The sequence below is a fragment of the Brassica rapa genome, chromosome A02, assembly GCF_000309985.2.
Source record: "Brassica rapa cultivar Chiifu-401-42 chromosome A02, CAAS_Brap_v3.01, whole genome shotgun sequence".
NCBI classification, from domain to species: Eukaryota; Viridiplantae; Streptophyta; class Magnoliopsida; order Brassicales; family Brassicaceae; genus Brassica; species Brassica rapa.
Window position 1 is genome coordinate 4,272,570 of NC_024796.2, and position 24,269 is coordinate 4,296,838.

The 24,269-nt window shown below is 32.8% G+C and overlaps 3 protein-coding genes and 1 long non-coding RNA gene across 6 annotated transcripts; 1 reads left to right on the forward strand and 3 right to left on the reverse strand.

The window, feature by feature from the left end:
- Nucleotides 1-1,919: 1,919 nt before the first annotated feature.
- Nucleotides 1,920-6,151, reverse strand: LOC103851371. The gene is made up of 2 exons (XR_629768.3): nt 2,236-6,151; nt 1,920-2,108 (listed from the first exon to the last, which is right to left on the reverse strand). It is a non-coding gene; the product is annotated as an uncharacterized LOC103851371 (long non-coding RNA).
- Nucleotides 6,152-8,243: 2,092 nt separating this feature from the next.
- Nucleotides 8,244-9,822, forward strand: LOC103851372 (20 kDa chaperonin, chloroplastic). 3 transcript variants are annotated; one of them, XM_009128225.3, is made up of 6 exons: nt 8,244-8,309; nt 8,496-8,674; nt 8,847-9,026; nt 9,110-9,265; nt 9,365-9,442; nt 9,524-9,822. In XM_009128225.3, exons 2-6 carry the CDS (start codon nt 8,501-8,503, stop codon nt 9,695-9,697), a joined length of 762 nt encoding a protein of 253 aa, XP_009126473.1. In that variant the 5' UTR covers nt 8,244-8,309; nt 8,496-8,500; the 3' UTR covers nt 9,698-9,822. The 3 variants fall into 3 exon arrangements, with proteins under 3 accessions (XP_009126473.1, XP_009126472.1, XP_018511657.1); XM_009128224.3 differs by having other exon boundaries at nt 8,499-8,674; XM_018656141.2 differs by lacking the exon at nt 8,244-8,309 and adding an exon at nt 8,315-8,380 and having other exon boundaries at nt 8,499-8,674.
- Nucleotides 9,823-10,358: 536 nt separating this feature from the next.
- ARF7-2 (auxin response factor 7) lies at nt 10,359-15,966 on the reverse strand. The gene is made up of 12 exons (XM_009128226.3): nt 15,291-15,966; nt 14,919-15,031; nt 14,735-14,830; nt 14,604-14,660; nt 14,221-14,376; nt 14,050-14,134; nt 13,877-13,967; nt 13,632-13,796; nt 13,333-13,528; nt 12,849-12,987; nt 10,788-12,765; nt 10,359-10,707 (listed from the first exon to the last, which is right to left on the reverse strand). The coding sequence occupies exons 1-12, from the start codon at nt 15,334-15,336 to the stop codon at nt 10,527-10,529; spliced, it is 3,303 nt and encodes a 1,100-aa protein (XP_009126474.1). The 5' UTR covers nt 15,337-15,966; the 3' UTR covers nt 10,359-10,526.
- Nucleotides 15,967-20,545: 4,579 nt separating this feature from the next.
- LOC103851374 lies at nt 20,546-23,994 on the reverse strand. Its single transcript, XM_033285598.1, has one exon. The coding sequence runs from the start codon at nt 23,729-23,731 to the stop codon at nt 23,171-23,173; it is 561 nt and encodes a 186-aa protein (XP_033141489.1). The 5' UTR covers nt 23,732-23,994; the 3' UTR covers nt 20,546-23,170.
- Between the last annotated feature and the right edge of the window lie 275 nt (nt 23,995-24,269).

Consider the following 24,269-nt stretch of genomic DNA (forward strand, 5'->3'; position numbering starts at 1 on the left):
GTTTTTGCTTTAGTTTTTGGTTTTTGTTTTTGTAGAAACCATTTTTCATCCAATCAAGATTTTGGTTTTTGTTTTTGTTTTTGTAAAAACTATTTGAGTTGCCAATCAAGATTTTCAATAAATAGATTCCCTAAAATTTAGGGAAACTAGTTTTTGAAAATTTTAACCAATTTATGAAGAAAAACCAAAAACCAACTTTTGGGAGCTTTTATGAAGAAAAACGAATTTTGATTTTATTTTGTAGAAACTACTATATTTAATTAATTAATAATTAATAAATAATATTTTCATAAAAATAAAATTATCATAAAATATTTTATACATTAGATATTATTTAAACAATAATGTGAAATATTTTAATTTGTGTTTCATATCTGTAAATCAATTTATATATTTTATAAATAATATTATTTAATTTTAAAACTTAGCTATTAGTTTCTATAAACAAAAAATTGAATTATTTTAATAATTATTAGTTACATTAAAAATAACAAATATTATAAAAACATAATATGTTTTATTAATACAATATATTGTATAATCCTGAGATATAAAAATTGCCATTCAACTTTAAGAAAATATAAATAATTTATATAAGAAAATTTATAATTAGTTTCATAATTTTATGTGTTTTTATTTTTGTATAATTTATAATATTTATATAAGAAACACTATTTATTCAAGTTTTTAAAATTAAAATATTTTATATAAGAAAAATTTCTAAGTAGTTTCAAAATTTAATTTTTTTTAAATTTTGTGTAATTTATATATATTTTATGTTTTATATTTTATATAATATATATATTTCATAAAAATATAATAATTAAAATATATATTGTATTTTATTTTAAAATAATAATCACAGTATTTTGATAAGTTTTAATTGTAAAATCTAAATATTTATGGCTATTTTGTTGTATTATTTTAAAGTAATCTATTAATTAATTTTTGAAAATAAAAAAAATACTGCAAAACCAAAAACCAAAATCAAAACCTAAAAACCAAAAACTAAAAACCAAAAGCTGGAAACCAAAAACTAAAATCTAAAAACCAAAAACTAAAATCTAAAAACCAAAAACTAAAACTAAAATCTAGTGAAACAATCATCACCTGAATCCCACTTTTTAAATAAATTTATATTAGTTTTCTTTCAGATTATTTGATAAATCTCTCTTATTAAAACAGAAACATTTTAATGGATCTAACATTTAGTCATATGCTATTTTATATAACCTCTTTTATTAACACAGAAACATCTTTATTATAAAAACAATTTGTTTTTTAATGGATCTAGCATTTAGTCGTATGTTATACTATATAAAATTAATTTCACTAATAAGTAATAATTAATGATAATACTAGATATTCCCTAAGATAACTACAAACTTAATATTCGACATCGGGCTCGTACAAACTTAATCAAACAAAGAAGCTGAATTCATGTCTTTCCCCACAAAAATATTCGACAAAGTTATATTTTACATAAAAACCAGTGGAGCAACAAAGAAGTGTAGATACTCCATTGCTACAATTATCTAGATAAATCAGTGCTCTAAAAAGTGTTTTAGGTGTTAGGCTCTCTAAAACCATAATGATTTTCTAATAAACCGCATAGATAACTATAATATGATAACAATAAATAACAAAAAATTAGAAACTGTAGAAATTAATATATTGTATATAAATCTTAAGAAAATAAACAATATGAATATTATTATTACTAATCATGACATTTAATATTATATATATATTTTTTTTTTAATTGGCAAGCATCTAGACGGGTTGTTTAATTATATTGTTTTAATTGGTAAACTTCTAGATGTATTAACTAATAATTTAGACATCCGATTAATTATTTTAGACGTCATACGTTGAGTTACCGTACACTTATCGACTAACATTTTCTCGATCACTGGATAAATTCATCAATCAACAAATGTTATTTGGATTGATTTATAAAATTGAAATAACGGAACAATACATATCTTTATTAAATCGTCAAGTACAGCAAACATATGATAATTTATATTGCCTTCACGATTTTTTATCACACATATCCAAATATTAATTCACATAGCCTTTTGCCTTTTTCACATCGATCTCTTTATCTGCTCGTCACACACAACAACAACAAAATCCACAAATATATAAATAAATTTAAGGAAAAAAATCATATATGCTGAATGAATATAAATATAACTTTATATAAAATTTATCATTATTGCCAAAACTTACGCGGATTACATTCCAGAGCACATTTAGGCAAACATGAGATTCTATCATGTATTGGACCAGTGATACATATGTTATAACACGTCTTGATACAATCTCCCCAACGTCCAACTAAAACTTCAGATTCAGCTGTAAGATTTCCGATTGTCAACATCATCACCATAAATATAACCATTTTCTTCATCTCCATTGTTTTTAGAATACACAGATTTTTCTCAGAAAGAAGAAGAAGAAGCAAATTTATCTTTATAATGGACCTAACACTTAGTCATATGTTATATATAGGCTCTAACTGATGACAACAAAAGAAATAATATAAACAAAAAGGAATAGAATCAAGAAGAATAAAATAATAGAAATATTTATTCCTTATTGTTCTTTGCCTGATTTGATAACGACTAGTTTTTTGCTTTGATTCCTTAAATTAAAAGGAATGAGAAGGAACATTTGAAAAAAAAATATTCCTTATAAATAGTATCAAATTTGAGGAATGAAGAAGAATTATTTATTTCCAGTCATTCTTTTGGTCACCATTTAGAGCCATAGTCTTTATTATTATAACATGATTTCTTAAGTGGATCTAACATTTTGTCATATGTTATATTATACAAAATATAACTAATAATTAATAAAAAATACTAAAATTTCACTAAGATAATTATAATACTAGATATGTTTCCAAAAACACAATAACTAAATTTGAGTCTAGATAATATGAAACATTGAATCCCACTTTTTAATAAATTAATATTAATTTTCTTTCAGATTATTTGATAAATCTCTCTTATTAAAACATAAACATATTAATGGATCTAACATTTAGTCATATGCTATTTTATATAACCTTTTTTATATTAAAACAGAAACATCTTTATTATAAAAACAATTTGTTTTCTAATGGATCTAGCATTTAGTAGTATGTTATACTATATAAAATTAATGTCACTAATAAATAATAACTTATGAAAATACTAGATAACCCCTAAGATAATTATAGAAACAACATTAAAGTTCTATATATGTTTTTAAACAACTCAATAACAAAATTTAAGTCTAGATAATATAAAACATTGAATTACACTTTTGAATAAATTTTCATTAATTTTTTCAAACTATTTGATAAATCTCTCTTATTAAAATATAAATATTTTAATAGATCTAACATTTAGTCATATGCTAAATAATATAACCTAGTTTATTAAAACAGAAACTTTTAATGGTCCTAACCTTTAGCGAAATATTATGTTATATAAAACATCATTAATAATTAATGAAAACAATATAACTTCTTTAAGTTAATTATAGAAAAACATTAGATATGTTTCCAAACAAGTCAATAATTAACATACAGAAAATAATTTCAATTAATATTAAATTAATAAATTATTTTATTTATACTTTCATAAATACAAAATTTCACATTTATTAAATAAGCTTCATATTTAATTAAATAATATATATATATATATATATATATAACATTAGAGTAATAAATTGAAAACGAGTAACAAATTGACATGAAATAATTTTTATAATTAAAATTTCATCAAAATCTATATCAAACAATTAATAAAATAAATTAAGAATATTAACATTTCATAAAACTTTCATAACGAAAAGGGGTCGAATTTAAAAATACAATTAAGGCATATTTTATATAATTTTCATATTTAGTAGAAATACACACTACTGAACTATATACAATTTCAAATACAAAAAAAAAAATCAAAAATAAAAAAAGCTTAAAATAAGTTAGAATGGTTCGCTTTTGTCCACAAGAAAATAAATTCTACAACGATTAATCAAATGTCACGGAATATGCAAAATCTCCAGTTGATATAAATTCTACAACGATTTTATATTTGTTCTATTTTGGACATCTCACTGTGTTCTTCCTCTTCATCAACACATTCTGCAACATCTCGGTTGGTGTCCGCAAGCTGAATCACACCAGGTATGTGTTCTGAGCATTCATGTTCAACAAACACTTCCACAACATCTATCCCTGACTTGTTTGTAGACCGTAGCTCACACATCTCCCCATCGTATCTATCATATACATACCACAGTTCCTTCATCTCCTCTTTCTCTGATTTTTACCAAATCAAGCCAAGTGGTGCTCTAATGAGGGCTTCTTCTTTGCAAAAATCAACGAACATATCCCACACTATGTCATCGATTTTCCATTCCACATTTTTGCTCCCTAATTCACCCAAATACTCATAATCTTCACCATCACCAATCTTCTTCATTTCACCACCAAAATGAATCTTCAATTCCATTTCATGCGAATCCCTGTTATAAAAAAATGAGTCTTTAGCTATTTCTAAGAGACAAAGAACATGGTAAAAGAAATGAAGAATCAAGAGACAAATACGAGGTAGAAGAAGTGAAGAATCTATATAAACTTTCTCGGTCTTGTTACTGTTAGGACCCTAATCCCTAAATCGATTTCGAAACAAATTTTATGTTCTCAACAGTGTCGTTTTTAATCAAAAAACAACATATATGCATTTTGCCCAGTAAACGTCGTGAACAATACCGTCAAATAGGGTTACGAGAAAAACGTGGGATGCAACTTTGGAGTTTGTTTCGACAAAAGTTATTGTTTAAGGTATTAAAGTGTTAGTGAAAAAGGTTTAATATTTAAACTGCTAGAATGTATCAACTTCAGGGTTTAAATGCGATTTTTCCCTAAATTATTATGGCGTATGTTTCTAAATCATGAAAACTTCACGATAAAATATTTAATCTGGAAAATATTAGTGTCAGTTTCATATGAGATTTTAATGTAGGTTTTTCTGATTTTAAAATAATCATAATATTATTTTATTATTTTACTTAAATATATCTAATTTTTTTTGTTAAAAAATTCATGTTAAACACTTTTAGTGGATTTGATTTTCCCCATCAAAAAGTAACTTGGAAAGTGTAATCAGCTACAAAACACACGTGACTGCAAGATGGTACGTAATTTTAAAAAGAAAAACAACGGTTCCTTTATTATTTTTATTATAATCAATAATGTTCATCTCTAAATACATTGGTATGTCGTTAAAAAAAAAAATACATTGATATTTTCTGCGGATTACTGAAACTAAAAATGGCTGAATTATTGTAGGTATCATTTTCTAACACTAAGCACCTTTTTCGCTGGTCGGTACACTAACTACATTATAGTACACTTTTTTTTTTGGTTTTGGCTTATACTAATACTGTTATACACTAAGCACATTTCTGAGATCTTCACATTAGAGAAATAGTATTGATGATCTTTAACAAGCTTAGGCGAACATTCTTCTATTTAACAAAGATTAGCTTTTTCAGTCTCAGCTTACATTCATATAATTAAAATCAAACAGAGTTCAAAATAGAGTATATAACCAGGGGCGTCCCTGAGATGTTGGAGACCTAAAAAAATTTAGTGAGGATTTTCTAAAAAAATTTCTTTTTACAAATTTAGGAGTTTTTTTCTTGTAATTGTTTTGAAAAAATTTGGGGTACTGAACCGATGTTTTAATTCGCTGTGCTCAGGACCACCCTTGTATATATAACTAAAGCAAAGATTAAGCTTTCAGATTACAAATAATGTTCCCTCTTAATATTTGAAAACTTTGTTTTTTTGTCGATATTTGAAAACTTTTTTTTTCTAGTGTACTATAATTTGTGGTTAATTAAATCATACTTTGGCCTAATATAGTCTCATGTTTATACTATTTAAATACGTGAATACTCCTAAAACTTTAAAATGATAAAAATGAAAATATGTAAAAATGATTTTGATTAATCTAGAAATTTCACAAAGTGGATAAAGAGGATCCGGACCCGACCCGACCGGTTAAGAAGACAAAACCCCCACCCGGTTAGAGCGTTCCAGATATAACTCTTCCTGCAATAAAAAGGACCAAAGTATTGTACTTTATAGTCTACTAGGTGGACCGCCTTCACGCATGTGCGGGCATTAATATTAATATTAATTAAATTGATATTATATTTACAACTATATAATACTTATGTTACATGTATATGGTTAATATGAAATATTCGATATTACATATTGATATTTATACTATGTTCATATGAACAAAGAATACATTAGAACGTTTTTAAAACGATCACACTTAACACTAATCATAAAATATCAGAAAAATATAATTGAGAAAAAATAAATATTTCACGCATAACCCCAATAAAAAAACCAGCCATGAAATATAAAAAAGAGATTTGAATTACCTGAGATTTATTATCATTGGTTTCATTGTAACAACATAGATGATTTATGGTTTCTTTCTCTAACCCTTCAGTAAAAAAAGAGGTAATTCTAACAAAAATATTTAAAGATGTAAACAATCCTCAAAAGATAACAAATTATATAATTGATAGGACAACGTCAATGAGTTTTAAAGTTTTTAAAAAGCTTTGAGATTACCTTTGACTCTCAGACGTACCGAAGAGGATCACACACAATAAATAAATTGCACTTGATTAGCATACATATCTTATATTATATTCTTGATAAGTAATTTAACTTTATAAAAAAAAGAATTACCTTTTTCGAAAGGGATGATCAGTTCTTAGATAAACAGAATCGTCTCTTTTTGTTAGTTGAATCACTAATGATGCAAAAATATGGATAGAGATACAACATGGAGATGAAGAGAACAAAAATAAACGGAGAAGAAGAATCCCCCATAAAATTAACAATAATGGTGTTCATGTCTATAAGTTACTTATTGATTATTATACACATGCGCAAGATCACAAAAATAGAATTTAAATTATAACGATCAAAAACATATGAAAACTTAAAAAATAGATGCGTGAAACTAATAGGGTGGCGTGATATTTATTTAGCAAATTAGTTTAAGTTTCTAAATGACCTAGTTTTTAAGAGAAGCTATGAGATAAAATATCCTCTAATAAATTTTAATTCAGCTATGAGATAGAATATCTTCTAATAATTTTTTAAAAATATTCTGGTTATAATATATACATAATTTTGGTAACTCAAATTTTGCTATATATATTTAAATATTTAATGCATGATATTAGGAAAGAAGATATCTCGTCAGTTGAATGCAACTGGTTTTTGATAAAACAAATCCCACTATAAGGATTTAAATAATAGATAATAAGGAAATAATAAGGAATTTTAACGTTAAAACCCTCAAACTAAGTTTGTTTTGGGTAAAAATCATCATACTAAGTATTTAACGAAAAAACCCCTAAACTAACTTTATTTAATGAATTAAACTCTGATAGGTCATAATTACTATTACTACCAGTAAATCTTTAGTTTAGGGGTTTCTACACTAAAATGAAAAAAATTCAAAATATTGTAATAGGAGGATAAATTTTCAAAATACATTTTATAAATTAATGTATAAGCTTCTATAAATGACTTAGAACCTCTTATAATAATTTAAAACGTTTGATTTTTATAAATGTATTTATAATTTTATAAATGATTTATAAAACATGCATTAAATTATTAGACATTAATAGCTATTATGATACTTTATATACAAATATAATTCTTTCTATACGAATATAAAATCATTATATCAAATCAATTAAACACTTTTGTTTATTATTTTATGTAATTTATAAATATATAGAAAAATTGAGGTCCTAAACCGATGTTTTAATTCGCTGTGCTCAGGACCACCCTTGTATATATAACTAAAGCAAAGATTAAGCTTTCAGATTACAAATAATGTTCCCTCTTAATATTTGAAAACTTTGTTTTTTTGTCGATATTTGAAAACTTTTTTTTTTCTAGTGTACTATAATTTGTGGTTAATTAAATCATACTTTGGCCTAAGATAGTCTCATGTTTATACTATTTAAATACGTGAATACTCCTAAAACTTTAAAAATGATAAAAATGAAAATATGTAAAAATGATTTTGATTAATCTAGAAATTTCACAAAGTGGACAAAGAGGATCCGGACCCGACCCGACCGGTTAAGAAGACAAAACCCCCACCCGGTTAGAGCGTTCTAGATAGAACTCTTCCTGCAACTTCCTCTTAGGGTTTTATCCTCCAAAGTCACAACCTTTTCTTATCCTCAAGGTACGAAGATCTCTTCTCATCACTTTCTTACACTCTCTTCACATTGTTACCAACGAGAATTGAACATAAAGGTCTGAACTTTGGATGGATAGACTCTCAAAAATGTGGTGAATCTGGGAGGAAGCTCCATTGCTCTCTATCTATCGTTTCTTACTAAATGAGAGTTTCATGTGTTTTGACTAATAGCAGAAATGGCGGCGACGCAACTTACAGCATCACCAGTGACTGTGTCAGCTAGGAGCTTAGCCTCACTCAGAGCTTCGAGTGCAAAGTTTTCATCTTTTGGGACTTTGAAACCAGGGACCCTTAGGCAGAGTCACTTCCGTCCTTTGGTTGTTAGAGCTGCTTCTGTGGTTGCTCCTAAGGTACTTTCTCAATTTTCTTTGTTGGTCTGAATGAACATGTGGAACTTGTCTGAACATTGAGTTGCTGTTTTGTCCAATCTGCTACCTGTTGTCTGAAGAAACTAAGCTTTAGGCACTTCTAGCTTAAGAACCTATGTTTGATTGTTTTTCTCTTATGTATGGTTATGTACAGTACACTTCAATTAAGCCATTGGGAGATAGAGTTTTGGTGAAGATCAAGGAGGCAGAGGAGAAGACAATGGGAGGTATCTTACTTCCATCCACAGCTCAATCAAAACCTCAAGGAGGTGAAGTCGTTGCTGTTGGTGAAGGAAGAACTATTGGGAAGAACAAAATCGACATCAATGTCCCTGTAACAGCCTCTCAGCCTCTCTTTTCTTTGTCTGTTATTAGATTTTATCTGGACATCTCTCATTTTTTATTTTTGTGGTGTAGACCGGAGCACAGATTATTTACTCCAAATACGCAGGAACTGAGGTGGAGTTCAACGATGTGAAGCATCTCATTCTCAAGGAAGATGATATTGTTGGCCTTCTTGAGACTGATGACATCAAAGATCTCAAGCCTTTGAATGACCGAGTCTTCATTAAGGTAACGCCTAGTGTGTGTATTTTAAATCATCTTATTGTTTGTAACACGCAAGAACAGTGGTAACATGTGGAGGTTTTGTTTTGATATTTGTGAGTTTAGGTTGCTGAGGCAGAGGAGAAAACAGCTGGAGGGTTGTTGCTAACCGAGACTACCAAAGAGAAGCCTTCTATTGGCACGGTAAGCACAACAGCGTGATGTGTACCTCAGCTCATACACAAGTGGCAAGTATCAACAACCCTTCTGTGTGTTTGTTGGCAGGTCATAGCGGTTGGACCAGGTTCTCTAGATGAGGAAGGTAAACTTCAGCCACTACCAATCTCAACTGGAAGCACAGTTCTATACTCCAAGTATGCTGGCAACGACTTCAAGGGCAAAGATGGTTCCAACTACATCGCCCTCAGAGCTTCAGATGTTATGGCTATCCTTTCTTAGTTTATGTCTTTGTAACCTGCAACAAGTTGTATCCCAATTGTGGAAATTTTTTTCATCAACGGCCTCAGCATAATCTTGAATAAAAAGACTCGAGTTTATCAACATAATTGTGATTTGATTACTGATTTGTTTGCTTCCCATTCTATTATCTAGCCCTAGGCACATTTATTCATAAGCAAGGAACTGTACTGAATCAGGATGTAGTTCGGATTTGGATCCTATCAAATACTTGAACGAATCTTTTATTTCTAGAATTTTTAAAAAAGGAATTGAACTGAGACCAAACCAAAAAACAAATAGATATCTAAATTTTTATAATATAATTTATATTCTTATAAATATTAAATATATTTAGTTTTAATATAATTAAATAATTTAAAAATATTTCAAGTTATCTAAATTATCCAGATTTTATCGAAAGTTAAAAAAAAATTATACTAATCTGAAAAACATGAATATTTAATCAGAACCGGAACCATTGGGATACAAAATTATTTTGAATAGTAATATGTTCCTAATTTTGATACCCGAATCAAATCGAAAACCAAAAAAATAGAACCAAAACCGAACCAAAATTTCTAGATATCCGAACATATCTAAGAACCAAATAATGGGTCCGAAACCAAGAACCGAATGCCCATGGCTACTATTACCATTAACATGCATACCAAACTGATAAAATCTTCGTGTGAAGTGTAAACTTAGTAAAAGGTATTTTACAGGTGAATGCTCTACAGTGTCCAGTGGAAACTTGAGACATGTTATCAAGAGAAGTTATATTACATAAGGAAGCAAAAAGAATCTTTTGTCTGTAAGAGATCTTCTGTCTTCACCGGTTAAACGAAGTGGCTGAGTTATCATCATAATGACCTCTCCAAGCATTGCCACTATCACCGCCGCTACAAGCTTGATTAGTAACCGGTACACCAGCAAAGTTCCCGTCCAAGCTCATCTGCTGAACCTCAGCTGATGAAAGGATCTTTATGCTTTGAACACAGTTCACAAACTCCCTGCAGATATCAACATTTAACGGTTATGACAACAAGAATGAAACAAACTTACAGACAGTCTCATGTCTGAATGTACTTACTCCCATGGATCATCGCCCACAAGAAGGATGTCGTTTTCATGATCAACATAGACAAGTTTCCAGTCTGATGTCTGTGGATCTTCAAGCTGTCCTTCTATACCAAACATCCTCGCTAGATCATGCCTCAGCTCATCATAACCTCTATAACGGTTGACGTCTATTGATCTCCCTACTGAACCTCGCTTCTGCACCTTAGTATAAGTTCGCATCCGTTGAGTCTGAGTTGGCCATAATCCGCCACCAAGAACTCCACCAGCATCGTTGACAGCTACATCGTTTGAGATGGCTGGCACATTTGGGATACCGAAAGATTGTGTTCTTATAGCTGAAGTAGACATCTCTGTACCAATGTCATTAGTCACTCCTCCATAGTTTGAAAGCATGTTCTGGAGATCTTTCTGAGAGTCGTATCCCCTCGAGAGCAACGTGTCTGGGACAAAGCCATTATCAACATTAGCTCCTCCCCCGAGTAAGCTGTTTCTTGAATCGCTGTCGAGGCCAAAGGTTGGAGCCAAGAAAGACGTTCCAGAGGCAGATGCTTCTAGCTGATGATGATGATCTGTTAAACTCGCTTTGGACTTTTGAGGACCTGCTAGTTCATGTTTTAGCCGCATGTCGGATTTGCTGTAAAGATCCTGAACAAGGCTACCAGAGATATCAACAGCTGCATCAGGCATCAAGGTTGGTGGACCGCTTTGGGTTCTGTTGAGGAAGGTTGAAGAAGAGATCTGACAATTGTTGGTGGAAGGCGAGGTTGAAGAGGAAGGTGCATCTCCTCCATCTGTAATGCCTGAATAAGCTTTGACCCCTCCTCCTCCAACCAGTGGGTTTTGTTTGTCCTGTGGCCGGCTCACCAACATTTGAGGTGGTGGCTGTTGCAACTGTTGGTGGAGTAACTGAGACTGCAAACTTGAGCTTCCTGGCATAAGAAATTGCTGTTGCTGTTGTTGTAATCTCTGCAGAAGCTGAAACTGTAAATGCGGTTGTTCCAAGAGACTCTGCTGGAACATCTGTTGGTGTGTCTGTTGAGCTTTGTGCTGCTGATTGGGTCCGTTGACAAGAACAGGAGGCTGCTGCTGTTCTAGTTGTCGTGGAAACTGTGTGTCGTGCGGCGGTATGGACATTGGATTAGATGAAGAAGACTTGCTGGTTTCAACTACATTACTCTGGCTAGTGCTAGCACCTAAATGGCGATGTGTGTGTTGAAGCTGCGTAGACTGTTGTTGTTGCTGTTGACAGTTTTGGTTAAGGGAGCTAGAAGGAGGAACAATGACACTGCTTGCCATTGATACTGAAACTACTGGTGGTTGCAAATGATGCATAGATGCTTGTTGTGCCTGATGCTGCTGTGCTGCTTGTTGGCTATTATAAGGCTGATTCTGTGGAAGCTGAAATTGCTGCAACTGATGAGGTTGTAACTGTTGTGGCTGTGACTGTGACTGTGGCTGTGGATGCGGATGAGACTGCAACTGCTGCTGCTGTTGCTGTAGCTGCTGAGTCTGTTGATGTAAGGGCTGATGATGTTGTTGCTGCAGCGTTTGTTGTTGTTGAGGTTGAGATTGCTGTTGCTGATGATTCAAAGAGGAATGCAACAACTGCTGCAGCTGTTGTTGTTGAGACAACGTAGTCGGTGGCTGAGGCAGCTGGGACATTGACGCTTGCGGATTCGGTTTGTTAAACTGGAGGTTAGCTGAGGAAATCCCCCCTGGAGGCGTCTGAAAGCTCAGTAATTTTGAAGGATCATCGGTGCCGCCAAGATTGTTATGCATCCCCGTGGCTGGAGGGAGCATCGAAGGGAAGAAACCCGATTGTGCAGCAGCAGCAGAAGAGGGTAACTGGCCATTCTGCTGCTGCATACTCATCCACTGAACTAAACTCAGACCAGGGAATATCGAACTGGAAGAGTCTTTCATCTCTAAGCCATTGTCAAGCCATGGCATTGCTCTCTTCAGCGCAGACTCCATGTCAGTCTCATCATCTGCAAGATAAGGAAAAATTTCAGTCACTAAGGAGATTCAGAGATGTTGTGTAGAAATGAAACAGAACAAAAGATTTATTGACCTGGCATTCCGGGCTGTCCAGCAAACCGAGGTCGAAAAAATGGAGGTGGGCATATGTAGAAAGGAGTTAAAACCGGTTCAATGTCCCAAACTGAAACTCTACTAGGCCGATCACCAGCAGCTGACTCATCCCATCCAATCTTTAGCCAAAAAAAAACAAGACATAGCTAAAATCAATGTTTAAGAAATCTCTAGGAGGTTTACATTTACATTAGATATTTTAGTTTTCGGGTTTACTTATAAAATTATTTTGATGAATTACAAAAATTCCGTATACAAAAAAAAAAATATAATTGCACTAACATTGTTGCTTAATTTAGATATATTTAAACCAAGTTAGATTGATTTAAAACAGTAAACCGATTTAAATCGCATAAATCAGATTTTAAGAAAATCGTTTCAGCTATGGCTAATATGTGCTGTCTACACCCATTTTTAGAACATTGGCTAAAATGGTATTCATCATTAGTTTAACTACAAAATACCTGAAGATTTCTCCATTGAGAGCTTTTCCATCTCACTGGATCAAGATCACTGATACCAGTAACTGTACCCATATACCTACGAACTCCACATTCTTCCGTCTCAAATATCATCCTAAACCGCATACCGAGGGAAACTTGAGCGTACATAGCTTTAGTATACTTTGCTAAAGGAACCACAAACTCAGCAGGAGCAGCCCTGCAAAAAAAAAAACAAACTCAGTTGTATTCTCCAGCAGTTGCCAATCAAACAAGCAATTCGCAAGGTTAATGGATACAAAGGGGAAGCATAGATAAGCCACCTCGGGTTGTAGAAAATGGTGAAGGGACTGTTATTAGCATTAGCATGAGCTGCTGCAGCAAGAACACCGATGTGCATGCTATCGCTTGATATTACAGATGAAGAAAGCGCAGGCTGTTGTCTATTTGCGCGTCTTATACCCAACAGAAGCTGCGCCTTTCCATCTCTTAATTGAAAGTGAAAAAGCAGTTAACATCTTGACAAGATAAATACCGAAAGAACATCTGAACATTGAGATTGGTATACCTTATGAAAAGAACAGAGTCCCCAGCAAAGAGCCTTTTGTTGCTGACAAAAACACTCCACCCTGTAGTCAGCAGGTGCCTTTTTGGTTGACCTGTTAAATTTCTTAACAGTATTACAAAAAAAAACAAACTGGTTGAGTAAGTTTAATCATACCAAGAACAAGGAAAAAAAACCTCGATAAATATGTCTGAAAGTCCATGTATTGTCGTGAATATCCTTAGCAACAAGCTCCTGACAAGGTGGTTGCATGGAAAAATCCTAATAGAACATTGCCAACGATGTAAGAAACTATAGCAAGAAAGCACAATCATCTAGTATAAAATGTATAAGCATTGTATATACACCAGAGCAGGAAAGATCTTCTCAGCTGCTCGTCGAGGTACAGAGAATCCACCGTGAGTGCTAGTGTCACTCGCCGTGAGGGTCTTGCAGAAAAACTCATTAGGTTGTCTGTTTAGCTTAAGGCCCATGTCAGAGGCAAGCAATGCATCTCTGTCATACTGTTCAAACAATATCCTCACAACAATTAGTCCCTACTCAAAACACATCTAGAACCAATGTTCAAGAAATAGCTAGGCTATAATTAAGCATATTGTAAGGGATTAATGTTTAGGCGGGTGCCTAGACAGATTTTCTTAAAATATTGTTTTAGAGAAATCATCTTGTTGCCTAGACCGATTTTTAGAACACTGTCTAGAACCGAGTTATACAGTGGAAGGTAACCTACTTTGTTTACTGGCTGAAGAGTCATCTGCGCATAGACCTCATCCGTCTCAGGATCAGCCTAGTTCACAAACCCCAAAAATACATTAGATTGATGTTAAGATATCTTTATTGGTAACTCAAAAGATACCATACATTCAATGTAACGTTTTGGAGCATGCAAATGAGCTTAGAAGGAAGATTAGGGTAGCTTGGTATGAAATCAGTCTGCTTCTGCATTGAAGCCGCCACCTAAGAAATTAAAAAAACAACAGCCACATGAAAATTTTGATATTCTTGATAAGCTATGAATGTTATCTACCGAGCTTCAACAACATACTTGCTCACTGTGACCTTGAGGGAAGTAAACAACAAGACTCCCAGCTGGAGGCAACGATATGAGTGGCCCAGCACAAGCGTGCCATAGCTCTGAGTTTATATTTCTCCTATCTCCTGCATTCACACAACATCAAAGATGTGGTTAACATCTCTAGGATCTTCCATTAGTTACTACTTACTACTATCAAAGGAACAGTCTTTGATAACATCTTCCCACATACATATAATTAACTTACCTCTAAAGCAGACAATGAGTGAAATAAACTCATTTCAGGTGACCATATCAAGCAATTCTAAAGAACTGTGACCTTTACTGACAACTGAATCTATACACAATCCAACTAAAGGATTAACATTTATCTATACAACAAACCTTCCACTGGATTGGGAGACACTCCATTAGATGAAGGAGCTTTCATGATTACTGAACTTGACTAATAACTCTAAATCTGAGCTTTATACAAAGCTGAGCTCTTTGCGTGAGAGCTTCATCTTCATCATAGATAGAGACCTTAAAGCCCTGAACTTTCTTCTCTACCACAGTCGAAAAAAGGAAGCAGTTTCTTTCTATCTCCACTCTTCACAGTCCAACTTACTCAAAGATCTCTTCTTTTTACTTCCGACAGAGATCAAAACGACGACTTTTCACACGCGGAATCTCCGGAGAGACCAATAATAAGTCATACGACAGAAGAAAGATTCTGTTTTTAGAGAAGCCCTTCAACAAACTTGACGCAGCTGCTCTCTTCGCTTTGGCGTATCAAGAGGGTTGGTTTCAGAGACGGGTTTCTATAATTAGAAATTTGGGGAAATGGGTAAAAGAATAGAAAGAGGAAAGAAAACGAAGGGAGAAGATCGAGGAGCAGATGAGATTAGGACAGAGAGTTCAAAACGGGAGAGAAAGATAATCAGAGTTGTGTCGGAAAGGGATGATCAGTGGTGACCAGGACAACTACCAAAAGGTCTGCACAAGCACCACCAGAGGTAGCTTTTCTTCTTCTTTGTTTCTTTTTTTTCTACGCCGCGAATTTTTGGGATATTTTTATTTATTTAATTAATGCTTACGAGCCGACATTAGTCACTAGCAAACTGGCCACGATAAAATTTCTTAAATATATTATTTGTCACTCTCCTTATAACCTTCATTTGGAAAAGAAAAAAAAAACAAGAAACTCGAACTGTATTTTTTTATTTCTTTCTGATACGTGAAACTTTATTACAAAACTTCTCTTACTATTATTATGTTCAAAATTTAGGATTAACTATTCAAAATATATCACAGAAAAAAATGTTACCGATTTGGATGATAGAAATAGTTATGAATTTTATAAGCTAAACCCAAGTTTTAAACGAGAATGAAACCTGCGGATTTGGTGATACAACATACAATTATTATGTTTAGCAAAAGGAAAAAAAAACACAATCATTATGTTCAAAGTAATTTATATGATTTATTGTTAACAAGTAATTTATATGATTTAGGGTATGACTGGTTTTCCCGCTACCAACCGCAAACGTAGCTTTTGCGGTTAGTAGCGGTTGCTGGCGTTTTGCAACAATCGCTCAAACCGCTCTAAACCGTTCCAAATCGCTCCAAATCGCTCTGAACCTCATAAATTCAAAAGCTGGTTCCAGCTAGCGTTTGCGGTTGCGGGCGTTTGCGGGAGAATAAAATTTTTTTTTTCCAAAACAATATAAATACAAAAATAAAAAAATTCAATAAAAAATTAAAGTGAAATTATAAAAATGCTAAAATATATCAATTAAATTTTAATTAATATTATAAAACTTTAAAATAAAAATATTTTCTATATTTTTAAAAAAATTAAACTATAACTTTCTAAATATAAATTTTATATTTATTATAATATTATTATTTTTGATATTTTTATAATTGTATAAAATGTAAATATTATTAATTTATTATTTAACAGCTGCTGCATTTGGTAGTTAACCAGTCATAAGTATCCCGCAAACGCACAAATTTCTAACCGCAGAACCAGTCGTACAAATCTCTTAAAACCGTTAGAAACCGCAACCACCCGCATCCGCAAACTCCCGCAACCGCAACCGCAACCGCTGCGGTTAAACCAGTCAGGCCCTTACTTGTTAACAAGTAATTTACGGTTTGGATTTTGTTTACTTTGAGATTTACATTGCTAGATTTTTCTCTCTCAATCATTTATTTGTTGACATATGTGTTCGACGAATCAATAATTTAAGGAAACTATTTTCTTGGATACATATTTATTTTCAAGCGTTTAGTGATAAATCCTTAATTTATTCGAATGTCGTCATATTGATTGAAACAATAAATCCTTAATTTATGGATGTTTACCGTTTTTGGATTAATAAAAAAAAGATGAGATTCACATGAAGATATACGACAACGCCATCTATAATGTTACGAAGATGACGTGCTGATTTACTAACGAGGGCGCCTCCACACTCAAAGGTCGAAAGCACAGTGCATTTTTTATAATACAAGATCACATTATGGAAAAGCATATGTATAAGATTCGAGTATCTTTTAACGACAACACTTAGCATAACATAAAAGAAATCTTTTAACGTTGAGTTGGCCTAGTGGTAAAAGGGTTGCGGCTGTAACTTCCGCCACTTGAGTTCAACTCACGGTGGAATGGATTATTTACAATGTTTGGATTTCTGGCAAAGAGATGAAAACATTTTTTTTTAAAAGAAATTTTTATTCTCCTTATTTTGTACAAATTTAATTATTATTTTGTGTTCAAAAAAAATTAATTATTATTTTTTAAAATTAAGATTTGGGTTTATATGTGAACCTCACCATCAATCGTATAGTTAAGAGTTCTTTTCAGCCTCAAAATCCCTAACTCCATAAGGTCCCCCACCTTCATCCAATCGTCAAACGTCTGTATTCACGCATTTATTTGCTTAGGGACATCATGTCGCTGCCACTTATTTTAATGTACATGCATGCATACATTTTATTTCTATGGATGTTTATGTGAATGCATGCCGGCCGTATGCGTATGTATGTATATATAGTTTGTGAATTTTTAGAGAACCGGATAAGATAATTATTCATAGTTCTTTTTTCTTACCCAAAGATAAAAGTGTATTGGTGTAATAATTCGATGGTAAAATTGGCTAAATACCGTGATTGAAAAGGATGGATTAAGAACAAAAATATAGAAGGGTCTCTCGCAGCAAATCCCACCTGACGTGGTCTCACTCACACCCCATTTTACGTTGGCTCTAATTGTCGTTTGGTGTGACATGAGCTGGTTTACGAAATCTCTTTCACACAGTGGAATTGGATTAGTCAACTATAGTAACGCACATACATTTCACAACCTCGTTAAGAAAATAAATGCGTGCAACTGTAGACAAACTCATTTTTCTTTGAAAACATTATATGAATCACCAATTTTATAGTTAAGTAAAAACATACATACTCCATTAATTTGTTGACTTTGTTAAAATTATACTGACAAACTATTTATTCATTTGTACTTTATCCTCGTTGTGTACATATAAACTGAGCTTTTCCATTACCGGATAGATTTATCCTTGTCGTGTACTCCCTACTAGATAATTCTGGTAGCAGTAAGACAGAACAATCTTAACTGCCAAATAAAGAAGAAAGCTTGTGTCTTAACATTTACAATTTTACATCAAAGAAAAAAGAAGAAGGCTTGTGCATAGACCGACTAATTCAACTTATCCATTTGGCGTGCCGGTCTACATACGATTATTAAGGTGGTGGACCGCATAAAGAGACTATTTCATTTTCCATAGACATGTTGCTCGACGGTTAGTACAATTTTAATAAATAAAGTAGATCTTTTTTCTAATCTCAAGTAGGACCCTCGATAAGTAGATTTTGAATCGACCGTGATTATATTAAGGTAGGGACCATTTCCTTACACCAGTGGGTACAATGATGTTACATGATGGTGTTGCATCTTGTAGTTTTTTTTTTTTTTTTGCGGGCACTAAGTAAAAGTGTTTGATATGTTTTGAATTTTGTCTCAGCACTACAAACCCAACGACGATGAATTTCGAGCATTATCATCTAAATTAACCCCTTATGGATGCCATCTACTACCAAGTTATCCAATTCATGATTTCCTCCTCCATTGTTTACCAATTTTCCAGCTCCATATTATCCCATTCGAAGATAGAACCAAACACATCCCAGTCCTCTGCTCAAACAATTTTTCAATCAACATGTCTACTTTCAGATTATCAATTTCATTCTACTTTTTTTTTGGAATGAATGTTAAATTTATTCATCAAAAAAACCTTTATACAACTAAGTGCATCTTTTATACTTTAGGAGCAATACCAAACTCACTCACAACCTTTCAAAATGAAAAAGCTATTTACAATCTAGTTTGAAACCAAAACTGCATCAGCTTCTCCGTGCCCTTAACCTCTTTCATTCTTAACAGACTAATTTTGTTCTTGATACCCTTATCTATCAATCTTTTAAGTACTGGTAACGACAGAAGCTTGTCACCGTGTTTGAGCTTGTTACGTTCACACCAAACAGCATACAGAACAGCTTGGAAAGCATATCTGATACAGAAAAGACTCATCTTCTCCCTGGTCTCATTAGCGATAAGTAGCATGATCTCAGACTCATCTTCATTCTACTTTCAGATTGTGAAAAATCAAACTATGCAAGTAGAATGAATTTCAGATAATTAAGTTCTTTTAACTAATACAATTTGTCAATCGTTAAGGTGCACGGGCCCATTTTCCCTCTTGAGGCCCTTTATTGTATCTGAAGCTAAAATTTTACCAAACCACAAGACTAACAACGAAAATATTAGTGCCGGTTTCAAATTCAATAGTTTACCTTAACAAATAATCCCCAACGAGAGAGATTCGGGGATGTAAATTTCAAATTTGTATACATAGCTTTCAATAGCAAATAATGGATAAATTATTTATAGAAGTGATCTCAGTTTATACTATATAGTTTTGCTTTTAGTTTATCAGTCTTTTAGATGTGAGACAAAATCACATCACATGCTATCGAATCCGAACGGAACCACGTAATACGATATACAGTGACAAAGCGTACCAACAGAAAATAAAGAATACAATATTTGGTTACGATTATCGGAACTACTAAAAATGAACTTCAAAACTCTTTTCTTTATATAATAGATAACTTGAAATTAAACACAAACACGAATAAACTCAAAATTAAGAGCATAATTAATGGAGGTTCTTATCAGAGCCATACTAGCATTTATTGTTGTCCTAAACCAATCATAAAAATCTTAACAATAAAAATAAAAAATAGATATTTTAATAGAGAAGAACATTTAAATAATTAAACATTTTTTGTCAGCATCTTTTATATAAATAATTAAATTAAAGGGATGATTGATAAGAGCTGTAACTTTATATTTTTTACTGTAAAATACATGAGGATATGAATTTTGGTTTTCACTGCTCTGTATTTTTTACATGAGACAGTGACACTGTCATTACTTGACGTAACTTTCATTGCTATAACTTTCTAAAACGTTAATTTTTTGCTCTGTAAATAAAGTTCTTTGCAACTATTTTTAATTTTCTAGAGATTTTTATTGCTGTAAGTTTTTTAAAGAAAGAAAAACTTGATTGGTTGACATATATGACTCTAAACTAAATTTTGGCTTTCTAAAACATCTATAACCACAATCAATCATCAGTAGATTTTCTAATTAATTTTAAGGTAAAATAAATAGCCCATAAATAAATTACTCAGTGTTTTATGCCATAATCAAACAAAGATAAATTTGACCAATTTTAGCTTTAATATTTCAAAAATGCATTCAGAACCATAATCATTAATATCTAATTATTTTAGTTCTTTAACAATTGTTTACATTGTTTTTGTTACTTAGGAAACACATGTACATTCGTCAATTATAGGCTCATGTTTTTAATATAAATTATTATAGTGCTTTCATTGTATAAACTCAAATTCTAATGGTTATATTATGAATGGTAATAGTCAACATATGATGCCCTTGGATCTTTATTTATTTTGCTGCCATAAGCGAAGGTTTTTTTTTTCAACACTGTCCACGGCACTGATTCTTAGGGTGGAGTTATTAGCGAAATATAAAAAATCGTCTCTTAACTTTTAACTAAAAAAACTAAGAACCGACTCTTAGATATCTTATTTTTAAACATATAATGACAATTAAACACAAAAGTTTTTTTGGAGATTCTGGGAGGACTTTTAAGAACCGATTGCTAAACCTCTCTCTTACTTTTCTATTTCTTCTATTTCTTTTAATTATTGGATATCTTATTAGATTTTTTTGTTGGATATGACCTTAGAGCAACATTGTCCGTCTGTAACAGTTTCTAAATTAAAAAAATAATATTATTATAATAATTTAATTATGCATTAAGACCCACGTTCGAAAACGCGGGCGCGGAGAGCGATTACGCAGCGTCGAAGCGTTCGGCGGAGGTCAGCCGCGGCGATTTCATGAAAATCGGTTAAAAAATCGGGTTCACCAAAAAAATTCGATTTTTGAAGATTTTAAATGCTTAAATCGAATTGTACAGGCTAGATCTACGAGTTTGATGAAAAAATAATAAGAAAAATGCAAGATTTGAGTGAATGGTGATGGATCTAAATTAATGTCTATGGTGAAAGTTGCAGAAACTCCAAACGACAGTAAAGGAAGAAGAAGGTTTAATTACAGTTTTGCCATTATTTTAAAAAAATGATTAAAAAACACGCTTCTAGGGATTTGAAGACGTGAAACAATGCTTTTAAAGCAGCTAACCTTCCACCAGACTACAAGACAATATCCGTTTTATTTATATAATTTGGTTAATCACTTAAAACTAAGCGCCGATTAATGTCCGATTACTCTCCGCTTTTCTGTTAACTCGCTAGGCTTGGACCAGCCGCCCGACTCACGCCTAGCGTAGTTTCGAACATGGTTAAGACCAATTGAGACAGTAATGCAGTGACCACATCTATCATTTAGTTGAAGTTAGTAACGGATCCTTATAAACTCTACAGTAAGAAATTTTCTATACATTCTTACCAATATTAATTTTTTTTCTTTTTTTCTTAAATGGTAAAAACTCATTTAAGAGCTTGCGATGGAGCTTCTCTTAGAGTGCTCGTGGTTTCATCGCACAAAAAAAAAAGAAGAATTCAAAATCTCAAAGACACAATAAAAAGAGCGAATCATCTAATCGAGAGACGCCAAATAGATTCAACATTGATGAGTTAAGAGTTGTGGAAGTACAAATACGAAAGGGAGACAACCAAGCTTAACACCGGAACCATGAAACCAAGAGGAAAAACTTGTTGTGACATATTTATCATCATTTTGTGGATCAGTGTGTGAGCTACATTAATTTTCGTAGCCATGATTGTTATGATGATGAAAGACTATTTGTGTGTTAAGTAGTTGTAATTTTGAAGTTGTGAACTTGTTAGAGTCTAGGGATATAGTTTTGTGTTCGTCTTTACTAGCTATAATTTAAATTATGAGGTCTGTTCTGAGTAGTCGATTTTTATTATGAGTATATACAAAGTTTTTTTATTAGTTGTAACTTTTAAGTTTGAGTAGTTTAATTATCTCCGAAGTAATGGTAAGTAAGTTGGATTACTCTATCAATACTTCAATTTAAGATGAAAAAAACTACTATGATATGTTTTTCCTTTGCTCTCCGAAATATTTTGAAAAAGCCTGAATAATTTAGCTTATCATTTATTTTATTTTTTGCAATATTCTTTTTTTTTGATATTCGTGAGGGATCCCAGGCGGTAAGCCTAGACTAATCCCCACGAAACCTTTTATCCGGACACGCACAGTTATAGACGGAAAGGTGGTCAAAACGACTTGAACCCAAGACAGACACTCCAACTGAAGTTTCATTACCATCAGACCAAGACCAAGAGCTTTTTGCAATATTCTTGTTGCAAAGTATAAGCTGCACTAGTTTAAACCAACACGAACCAATCCAAGTGTCGAATGCGACAAGCAAGGTATATGCGTGTAGTCAAGTTTTGGTGAGCTTAACAAACGTAACATACTTTTGTCCAAATGTTCGAGTAAGAACGCGTCATAAGCAACAACATTTAACATTTATTTTTATATATTTATTCTAGGTCAAGCGATCCTGGTCTTGTGGGGGATATATATACAAATTACAAACTTAATCGACCAAAAATAAACTTTAAATTTTTCCAAACTAGGAATATTCTCTAAATTTAGACACATGCCTCCCTTACGGGTTCCGTTTGTCATCCCATAACCTTACGACACTTCCGTTTAGCACCGTCACGTCGACGTAACGGTACCAATCGTCATCACCAGTTCTCATCTTCAACACTCTTTCCCATCTCTCCCACCACTCTCCGCAATGACCCAAACCACCTCCGTAGCTAACGTCCGTTACTTCCCCGTCTCCGTCAACACACCTCTCTCCTTCAACGCCTACCTCATAGTACATCGTCAGCTTCCCTTTCGTCACGCCCTCATCGCACACTAACGGCTCCCAAACCACCGTTTCCTTCCCTTGAGCCGTCGCCGTTTCCCCCACGGCCCCGGCCACTGCTTGCGGTTGGTAATGACCGGTTTCTTGTTCAGGTTTCGAGGCTTTGGATCCCTCTAACAAGACACACCCATGTCCGTCTTCGACTTTGATGGTGGTGACTCTTATCCTCCAGAAGCTGACGGCAGCCGTCACGACGGCGATCCATGTCCAGACGTTGTTGACGACGGCGAGACAACCGAAGCTAGCGTACTCCAAAGCCAGCGCCTCTAGTGGAGAATCCAAAGTCGCCATGTTTTTGTCACTTTCTTGATTATTGATAAGCAAAAGATGTGAATGATTCAGTGGTTTATATAAAGGAGGGAGATAGAATATGAACCGTCGGATGAGGAGCACGTTAAATGATGGGTCGTGTAATAGAATAGAGAGGTAAGCTAATCCGTTGGATCTGATCAAGTGGAAGTATGAATATTTCGTAGATGCTGAGAATCGAGAAGGAAGATGCTTTTGTCTTCAAGCGAAGATGCGAATAGCCAAATACTTATTCCCCACTGTTAGGTTGGCCCCTGCGATTTAATATAAATATAAGCAACATGCAACTGATGGTTGAGTTAATTTTGACATCAGAAAATAACAAATTATATATATTTAGGGTATGGTTGAGTTAGTTTTGACCTCAGAAAATATCAAAATTATATATATTTAGGATATAACATATAATGTTGTTTTTATCGAAATTTATTACATGGCTCTCTTCTTCTGCTTACGATTGTGTGCATGGCCGACGCATGCAGCAGTACTATGTAGAAGATGTCCATTTTCATCTTACATA